The 10,403-nt window shown below is 44.7% G+C and overlaps 1 protein-coding gene across 1 annotated transcript in view; it reads left to right on the plus strand.

The window, feature by feature from the left end:
- The window catches only part of cryaa (crystallin, alpha A), a 53,791-nt gene extending 44,601 nt beyond the window's left edge, over positions 1-9,190 (plus strand). The window contains exon 3 of the mRNA XM_086007352.1: positions 8,725-9,190. Coding sequence (XP_085863478.1) covers positions 8,725-8,946 — 222 coding nt within the window. The 3' untranslated portion in view covers positions 8,947-9,190. The remainder of the gene's footprint in view (positions 1-8,724) is intronic.
- Positions 9,191-10,403: the final 1,213 nt, after the last annotated feature.

Here is a 10,403-nt window from a genome sequence, read left to right on the forward strand (position 1 = left end):
ATGGAGTCAGAACAGATCGTATACGGCGGGGGAAACTCGGTGCGATGCGTAACTTACGGCTGCCAATTCTGCCTGTTGAGCACCAAATGTGGTGGGCAACTGAATCGCCACTCCCACCCCTTTCTGTGGGTCATAAATTCCACACCCTGTTTTACGTTCTCCCTTCTCCACAAAACTAGACCCGGCTACATATATATCTCTACCACCAGGGTGGATACCGGATTTGAATCCGCCTTCTGTTTCCCACACTCCTTCCAGGTACAGGTGTGAGATTCGCCATGGTAGTTGAGGTTAGCTGCTAGCTTTGGCTTATTAATGCCCTTACCCTCAGATCCATCCCTTCTAACTGTAGGGTCCATGTAGCTACCCGAGTGCTTGACACTGTTCCCTCTTTAATTCGGCCTTCCAACAGGAGATGGGTTGGCGTGTGGTGGGTGAAGAGGGTGATGGGTTGGGTTCCCGTGAATATGGCAAAATGCTTTACCGCCCAGAATGTAGCGAGCAAGTGCCTCTCACAGGTAGAAAATCCCTTCTCCACCTCCGATATTACCGTGGAGGCATAAGCTACCGGTCTCAGACGCTGATTTACTTCCTGCATTAAAACAGCACCCAAACTGGTGTTGGTCGCTGCCACTTCAAGAAAGAAGTCCTTTGTAGGGTCTGCTGCCGCCAGAGCTGGGGCTGTCTGTAGATCCCTTTTCAACTTTACAAAAGCCTCCTCACGGTGCTCATCCCAATCCCATTCTATTCCTTTTCTTAGCAATCTCAGCAGAGTAGCCTCTGTGGCTGCATAATTCTCAATAAATTCTCTACAGTACCCTGTCAGACCCAGGAACAATCGAAGAGCAGTTATCGAACCCAGACGGTGCAGTTCCTGGACTGTTTTGCGCTTTGCCTCGTCTATCGCGTGCTCTCCCGGTCAAAGAGTCAGCCCAAGAAACTGAACCACTCTTTGTCCTATCTGTGCCTTCTTGGGGTTTACTTTAAAATCCGCTGCTGTAAGCAATTCCAACAGCTCCTGCAGTAATTCCTCATGTTCACTTTCACTATCCATGGACAACAATAAATCATCCACACACTGTACAAGCTGACCTGGCCGACTAAACTCTGACAGACAGTTAGCGATACACTGATGGACAATAGACGGGCTGTTGTGAAACCCCTGTGGCAGACTCGTCCACATGTACTGCTGCCCCTTGAAGGTAAAAGCAAACTCGTACTGGTCTTCCGGGTGTAAGGGAATCGACCAAAATCCAATTGCTATATCCAACACAGTAAACACTGTGGCAGAGCTGGGAATATTGCCAATCAGATCACCCACGGCTGCCACCATGTGGGCACATGCAGGAATGTTTTTATTCAAAACCTGGTAATCTACAATCATCCACCAAGAGATGCCTGGTTTCTTTACCAGCCAAACGGGAGAGTTAACATGCGTCACAATAGGTCTCAATACCCCTTGTTCCACTAAGGACACAACAGCTTTTAACAGATTTTTCTCAGCTTCCTTGAGGAACGTATACTGTTTCTGGGGTCGTGACATGGGTTCTCGCACCTCGACTTCTGCTACCCTGCCACAATCATGTTTATGGGTAGCAAAGGCTCCCGTGGTATCCCACACTATGGTTTGATACCTTTCGGGCACCCTAGCCGTTAATGTTTCTAAATCGTAGGGTCTCGCGGGTGTTACGATCCATGTCTCTCCGTGGCACGGGGGTATAACAACCACTTCCTCACCATGATCCACCCCACCCCACAAACAGTTATTAACCATATCCACGATCACATTGTGGGCTAACATCCAATCAGAGCCCAGCACTCCCATTCCTGACTGATCCCATTTCATTAGTATACACGTCCACTTTGTTTGGAGGGGTCCTACCTTAAAGCTCAGAGGTTTCGACACCGCCCCAGCCGCTGAGTTGCCCGTGAAACCACCTAAAATATAAGGGGTTCCACCTGACCAGGGAGACAACATCAGGGAGGGAGAGTAGCCTACTGTACTCGATGCTCCCGTGTCTACTAAATAGTCCCCTTTCTCTCCCTCTATTACACTGTCTATACATGGACTTCCCCAATCATTGTACCCGAGTGGACACAGGTACTCGGGCTGGGCGCGGCTGCGTCATGCTTGGGTCTCTCCACGGGCCACCCCATGCGCCGTGTGGATTTTCCTTGGGGTGATTCAACCTCCTTCATCTACTTAACCACGTATTTGAGCAACCCCTTATAACTGGGGGCATTGGACTAAGATCCTGCCGATTGTGGAACCTCAGTCTTCCCTTTCCTAGGTTTCTTACAGTTACGCGCAAAATGCCCCAACTTTCCACAGTTATAACATTCCTTTTCCTGTCCTCCTCCCCTTTCCGGCGCGGTCCCTTCTTGTTGCCACTTCTGAGGGGTCAGACCCATGGAACAGACAACACAAAACCCAAGGATTTCAGGGAAAAACTTTCTTTTACTTAAAAAATCAGCAAGAGATTACCAGTAAGCATCTAATAGTACTGTTGCGTATAACAATTCCCGATCATACTTAAGCATACACAGATCTATTCCGTTACTTTAAAGTCAAGCGATCATAAGCAAACATCACATATGTACTAACGCCAGTGAATGGTCGGTTCGGCGACGACTAGACGTACGACTTTAACTGGCAACTGACCAAGTTGCCCCGACTGTAGCCCCGAGTGTCTTTTAGCAGCACTTTTTATACCCCAAAACCTGGGCAGGCCCCTCAATGTGTATGTGTCCCAAACTGTGTGACAAATGATTGGCAGTTGTTTTCCTTTTCTTCTTACCACAGTTAATCAGTGGGCCCCAAGGCTGCTCACACCATTTGCCTGATGTTCCTGTCTTTGTAACACCCAATCGTTTGTTCCTGCTCAGGGTCTGTCGCTTCCTTATCTAATTAACAGCTTGCAGCCTTCACAGTTCACAGTCACAGCAGTTTATTTTACATTTGTTCAGCAGAAAGTCTCTTGGCCTTTCAAGGAACGCTGGCACATTAAATTTGGTCAACTTTTAAGTTTGGTCAAGTTACAGCAAACTTTTGCAGTAAATGAGGTATTCTTACAATTAGCCTTTTTAATTTGTTTTGTACCTCTCCACTAGCTTGTAGTGATTTCTGTAGTTGGACACCCAAATCTCTCTGCTCCTCCATAGTTCTGTACTTCTCACCATTTAGAAACTACTCTGATCTATCATTCTTAGGTCCAAAGTGGATGAGCTCACACTTTCCTACATTGAACTCCATCTACCACAGTTTTGCCCACTCACTGAATCTATCAATGTCCCTTTGCAACTTTCTGTTCCCGTCTACACTATTTAATGTGCCTCCTAACTTGATGTCATCAGCAAACTTAAATACACGGCTCGCCATTCCTTCATCCAAGTCATTTATAAATATAGTGAAAAGCTGAGGCCCCACTATAGATTTCTGGGGGACACCACTAGTCACATCCTGCCAATTTGAATACATACCTATTATCCTTGCTCTCTGTCTCCTATCTTCTAACCAATTCCCTATCCAAGCCAATAGGTTCCCTCCAATTCTGTGCACTTTCATTTTTATTAACAGTCTCTTATGCGGAACCTTACTGAATGCCTTCTGGAAGTCCATATAAATAGCATCCATAGATACGCCCTTATCTACCACATTAGTGACCTCCTCAAAAAAATCACCTGCATGGAATTGTACAGCATGGAAACAGGCTGGTTGGCCCAACCGGTCTATACTGGCGTTCGCTCCACACGAGCCTCCTCACACCCTACTTCACTTCATCCTATCAATATATCCTTCTATTCCTTTCTCCCTCATGTACTTATCTAGCTTCCCCCTTAAATGCATCTATGCTTTTCACCTTAACTACTCCATGTGGTAACGAGTTCCACATTCTCACCACTCTCTGGGTAAAGAAGTTTCTCCTGAATTCCTTATTGGATTTATTAGTGACTATCTTATATTTATGAGCCCTAGTTTTGGACTTTCCCACAAATGGAAACATTTTCTCTACGTCTACCCTATTGAACCCCTTCATAATTTTAAAGACCTCTATCAGGTCACCCCTCAGCCTTCTCCTCTCTAGAGAAAAGTGCCCCAGCCTGTTCAACCTTTCCTGATAGTTACAACCTCTCAGTTCTGGTATCATACTTGTAAATCTTTTTATTCTTTCTCCAGTGCCTCCATATCCTTTTTATAATATGGAGGCCAGAATTGTTCACAGTACTCCCAAGTCTAACCAAGGTTCGAAGAACGTAAGAATTAGGAGCAGGAGTAGGCCATATGGCCCCTAGAACCTGCTCCATGATCAATAAGATCATGGCTGATCGTCGCCCTCAACTCCACTTTCCCACCCGATCTCCATATCGTTCAATTCTCCTAGACCACTGTACACCAGGAGTGGTCTCACCAAAGCCCTGTACAATTGTAGCAAGACTTCCTTACTCTTTTACTCCAACTCCCTTGCAATAAAGGCCAACATGCCATTTGCCTTCCTAATTGCTTGCTGTACATGCATGTTAACTCTGTTTCCTGTACGAGGACTCCGAAATCACCATTAAAAAAAATATTCTGTTTCCTATTCTTCCTACCAAAGTGAATAACCTCACATTTCCCCACATGATACTCCATCAGCCACCTTATTGGCCACTCACTTAACCTGTCTATATCCCTTTGCATATCTTTGTATCCTCTTCACAGTTTACTTTCCCAATTAGCTTTGTATCATCAGCAAACTTGGATACATTACACTCGGTCCCTTCATCTAAATGATTAATATAGATTGTGAATAGCTGAGGCCCAAGCACTGATCCTTGTGGCACCCCACTAGTTACAGCCTACCAACACGAAAATTATGCGTTTATCCCGACTCTGTTTTCTGTCCATTATCCAATCCTCTATCCATGCTACTATATTACCCCCAACCCCATGAGCCCTAATCTTGTGTAATAACCTTTCATGTGGCAACTTATCGAATGCCTTTTGGAAATCCAAATATACTGGTTCCCCTTTATCTACACTGCTAGTTACATCCTCAAAAAACTCTAATAAATTTGTCAAACATGATTTCCCTTTCATAAAACCATGTTGACTCTGCCTAATCATAGAATGGTTACAGCAGGGCAAGAACACTTCAGCCAGTCCCACTCCCCTGCCCTTTCCCCGTAGCCCTGAAAATGTTTTTCCTTCAGGTACTTGTCCAACTCCCTTTTGAAAGCAGTGATTGAGGCTGCCTCCACCACCCTTTCAGGCAGTGCATTCCAGATCCTAAGCACTCGCTGCGTAAAAAATGTTTCCCTCATGTCGCCTTTGGTTCTTATGCCAATCACCTTAAATCTGTGTCCTCTGGTTCTCGACCCTTCCGCCAATGGGAACAGTTTCTCTCTATCTACTCTGTCCAGACCCCTCATGATTTTGAACACCTCTATCAAATCTCCTCTCAACCTTCTCTGCTCTAAGGAGAACAACCCTAGCTTCTCCAGTCTATTCATGTAACTGAAGTCCCTCATCCCTGGAATCATTCTCGTAAATCTTTTCTGCACCCTCTCTGAGGCCTTCACATCCTTCCTAAAGTGCGGTGCCCAGAATTGGACACAATACTCCAGTTGAGGCCGAACCAGTGTTTTATACAGGTTCATCATAATTTCCACGCTTTTGTACTCTATGCCTCTATTCATGAAGCCCAGGATTTCGTAAGCTTTTCTAACTGCTTTCTCAACCTGCCCTGCCACCTTCAATGATGGTCTTTCTGTTCATGCACCCCTTTAGGATTGTACCTTTTACTTTATATTTCCTCTCTTCATTCTTTCTACCAAAATGTATCACTTCGCACTTTTCTGCGTTAAATTTCTTCTGTCACGTGTCCGTCCATTCCACCAGCCTGTCTATGTCCTCTTGGAGTCTATCACTCTCCTCCTCACTGTTCACTATACTTTCAAGTTTTGTGTCATCTGCAAATTATGAAATTGTGCCCTGTACACCCACATTCAAGTCATTAATATTTATCAAGGAAAGCAGTGGTCCTAGAATCGACCCCTGGGGAACACCACTGTGTACCTTCCTCCAGTCCGAAAAACAACAGTTCACCACCACTCTCTGTTTCCTGTCACTTAGCCAATTTCGTATCCATGCTGCCACTGTCCCTTTTATTCCATGGGCTTCAACTTTGCTGGCAAGTCTATTATGTGGCACTATGATTTTTTTAAGTGCCCTGTTACCATGTCCTTAATAATTGATTCCAGCATTTTCCTGACAGCTGAGGTCAGGCTAACTGGCCTATAGTTCCCTGTTTTCTCTCTCCCTCCTTTCTTGAATAGTGAAGTTGCATTTGCCACCTTTCAATCCACTGAGACTGTTCTAAATGCTAGGGACTTTTGGAAGGTCACAACCAATACATCCACTATCACTGCAGCCACCTCTTTTAGAACCCTAAGATGTAGGTCATCAGGTCCAGGGGATTTGTTGGCTTTTGGCCCCAGTAGTTTCTCAAGTACTTTCCCTCTCCTGATCTTAATTATTTTAAGTTCATCACTCATTAGCCTCTTGGCTCCTCACTATTTTTGGGAGGTTTTTTGTGTCTTCTACTTTGAAGACAGATACAAAATATAATTTCACCTGTCTCAGCCTCTAAGGGACCAATGCTTACTTTTGGTACTCTCTTCCTTTTTACATACTTGTAGAAGCTCTTGCAATCTGTTTTTATATTTCTTGCTAATTTACTCTCATTCTATTTTCTCCCTTTATCAATTTTTGGCCATTCTTTGCTGGTTTCTAAAGCTCTCCCACTCCTCAGGCTTACTACTATTCTTCGCAACATTATAAGCCTCTTCTTTTAATCTAATACTACCCTTAACTTCTTTAGTTAGCCACGGATGGATTAGTTTTTATTTCTCAATGGAATGTATATTCATTGAGAATTTTGGATTACTTCTTTAAATGTTTGCCACTGCTTATCTACCGTCATACCTTTTAATCTAATTTTCCAATCTACCTTAGCCAACCCTCCCCTCATACCTATGTAATTGGCTTTATATAAGTTTAAGACTTGAGTTTCGGATTTAAGTCTGTCATTCTCAAACTCAAAGTGAAATTCTGTCACGTTATGATCACTCTTCCCCAAGGGATCCTGTACTATAAGATTACTAATTAACCCTGTCTCATTACACAATACAAGATCTAAAATAGCCTGTTGCCTGGTGGCTTCCAGGACATATTGTTCTGGGAAACTGTCTCAAATGCATTCCATGAACTTGTCTTCCAGCCTACCTTTGCCAATTTGATTTGCCCAGTCTATATGAAGATTGGAGTCCCTCACAATTATTGCATTACCTTTGTTACAAGCTCCTATTATTTCTTGATTAATACTCTGTCCAATGGTATAACTACTGTTTAAGGGCCTATAAACTACTCCCACCAGTGATTTCAGCCCCTTGTTATTTCTTATCTCCACCCATACTGATTCTACTTCCTGATCTTCCAAGCCATGGTCCTTTCTCACTACTGTCCTTATGTCATCCTTTATTATCAGGGCTACCCACCTCCTTTTCCATTCTGCCTATCATTTCAAAATGTCAAGTACTCTGGAACATTTAGTTCTCAACCTTGGTCACCTTGCAACCATATCTCTATAGTGGCTGTTAGATTAAACCCATTTACCTCTATTTGTGCTACTAATTCGTCTATCTTGTTACAAATTTGCAGGGCTATGGGGAAAGGGCAGGGGAATGGGACTAGCTGAAGTGCTCTTGCAGAGAGCCGGAATGGGCTCAACTTTGTCCTTCCCAGATAGAGGAGTGTGAAAGAGGAGTTAGAGCAACTCCTCAGATACAGGATTGAGAGAGAGGGGCTTTCCCAGATAGAGGAGTGTGAGAGAGGGGTTAGAGGGACTTCCCCGGGTACAGGATTGAGAGAGAGGGGCTTCCCCAGATACAGGAGTGTGAGAGAGGAGTTAGAGCGATTTCCCCGGGTACAGGAGTGTGAGAGAGGGGCTTCCCCAGATACAGGAGTGAGAGAGAGGAGTTAGAGCGACCTCCTCAGATACAGGAGTGTGAGAGAGGGGCTTCCCCAGATACAGGAGTGTGAGAGAGGGGATAGAGCGACCTCAGATACAGGAGTGAGAGAGAGGGGCTTCCCCAGATACAGGAGTGTGAGAGAGGAGTTAGAGCGACCTCCTCAGATACAGGAGTGAGAGGGGCTTCCCCAGATAGAGGAGTGTAAGAGAGGAGTTAGAGCGACCTCCTCAGATACAGGAGTGTGAGAGGGGCTTCCCCAGATACAGGAGTGTGAGGGGATAGAGCGACCTCCTCAGATACAGGAGTGTGAGAGAGGGGCGTCCCCAGATACAGGAGTGTGAGAGAGGGGATAGAGCGACCTCCTCAGATACAGGAGTGTGAGAGAGGGGCTTCCCCAGATACAGGAGTGTGAGAGAGCGGTTATAGTGACCTCCTCAGATACAGGATTGAGAGAGAGGGGTTAGAGGGACCTCCCTGGGTACAGGAGTGTGAGAGAGGGGATAGAGGGACCTCCCTGGGTACAGGAGTGTGAGAGGGGGGATAGAGGGACTTCCCCAGGTACAGGAATGTGAGAGAGGGTTTTGCCAGATACAAGAGTGTGAAGGAGGGGTTAGTGTACATATACTGTACACATTGGGTAAACAGGAACCATTCACTCCTGACTGGTAATGTATGTGTGTGGATTTGGTCTGAATAATGTTACTCTCTCTATAGGAGGACCAAGGCCGTGTTTCCCGTGAGTTTCACCGCACTTACCATCTGCCCAGTAACCTGGACCAGTTGGCTATCACCTGCTCGCTGTCTAACGAAGGTTTACTGACCCTGTGCTGCCCTAAAACCCGACCAGGAGATGATTCAAACTGGCAAGACCGGCCCATCCCTGTGAGCCGTGAGGAGAAGCAGGGTACCCAGCCCGAGATCAGAGCAGATCCATGAGCTGAAGATATCTGTGATGTGCGAGTATTTCGAGCTAGGCTGAACCTTGCTGCAATCATTTTGAGTGAAGATTCCAATGGAATTGCTGGCCCCAACTCTCAGAACAGACACTGAACACAACTGTCAGTGTCATCTCTCTCAGACCTGTCTGTAACCATCTCACTGCACTTTCCTTATCTGTAATAATCTCTTTCATTGTACTGAGAGCGGGCACGAAATCAGGCAATAAACCATCAAACCTTAACACTGTGGCTGCACATTCCATACTAACACAATCACCTGATATTCACTGAGCACAAGGCTTAATCAATGGGGAGAGTGAGGAAATTAACCAGGAGTGAGAAAGGAAATTAACTAGGAGAGAGCAAATTCACCTAGTGAGGAAATTAACCTGGAGAGTGAAAATAACGAAGAGAGAAAGGAAATTAAACATGAGAGAGTGAGTAAATTATTCAGTAGGGTGAGGGAAATAATCTGCAGAGTAAGGAACTTAACCATTAGAGTGAGGAACTTCACCTGGAGAATGAGGAAAATAACCAGGAGAGATTAAAGAAATTAAGCAAAAGACTAATGGAATTAATCAGGAGAGTGAGGAAATTCACCAAAAGAGTGAAGAAAATAACCAGGAGACTGAGGAAATGAATCTGGAGAGTGAGGAACTTATTCTGGAGAAGTGAAAATAACCAAGCGAGAATGAGGAAATTAAACATGAGTGAGGAAAATATTCATTGGGTGAGGAAAATAATCTGCAGTGTGAGGAACTTAACCTTTAGAGTGAGGAAAATAACCAGGAGAATAACCTGGAGAGATTGAGGAAATTAAGCAAAAGGGTGTTGAAATTAATCAGGAGAGTGAGGAAATTAACCTGGAGAGTGAGGAAATTAACCTGGAGAGTGAGGAAAACAACCAGGAGAATGAGAAAAATAACTAGGAGTGTGAGGAGAATAACCTGGAGAGATTGAGGAAATTAAACAAAAGGGTAATTAAATTAATCAGGAGAGTGAGGAAATTCACCAAAAGAGTGAAGAAAATAACCAGGAGACTGAGGAAATTAGCCTGGAGAGTGAGGAAATTAACCTGGAGAGTGAGGAAATTAACCTGGAGAGTGAGGAACTTAACCTGAAGAGTGAGGGACATAACATGCTGTTGGGAAGGGTTTAAACTAAAATGGCAGGGGGTTGGGAACCTGTGCAGGAAGATAGAGGAAAGGGAAGCAAGGATAGAAACAAAAGACAGGAAGGAGAAAAACAAAAGTGGAAGGCAGAGAAATCAAGGGTGTAAATGAAACAGGGCCACAGTAAATAAGAATTCTAAAAGGACTAAGAGTGTTAAAAAATCAAGCCTGAAGGCTTTGTGTCTTAATGCGAGGAGCATTCGTAATAAGGTGGATGAATTAGCTGCACAAATAGATGTAAACGGTTATGATATAATTGGGATTACGGAGACATGGCTCCAGG

The sequence above is a fragment of the Somniosus microcephalus genome, chromosome 14 (assembly GCF_052327205.1).
Source record: "Somniosus microcephalus isolate GS21.2 chromosome 14, FLI_Smic_1.0, whole genome shotgun sequence".
In the NCBI taxonomy this organism is placed as follows: Eukaryota; Metazoa; Chordata; class Chondrichthyes; order Squaliformes; family Somniosidae; genus Somniosus; species Somniosus microcephalus.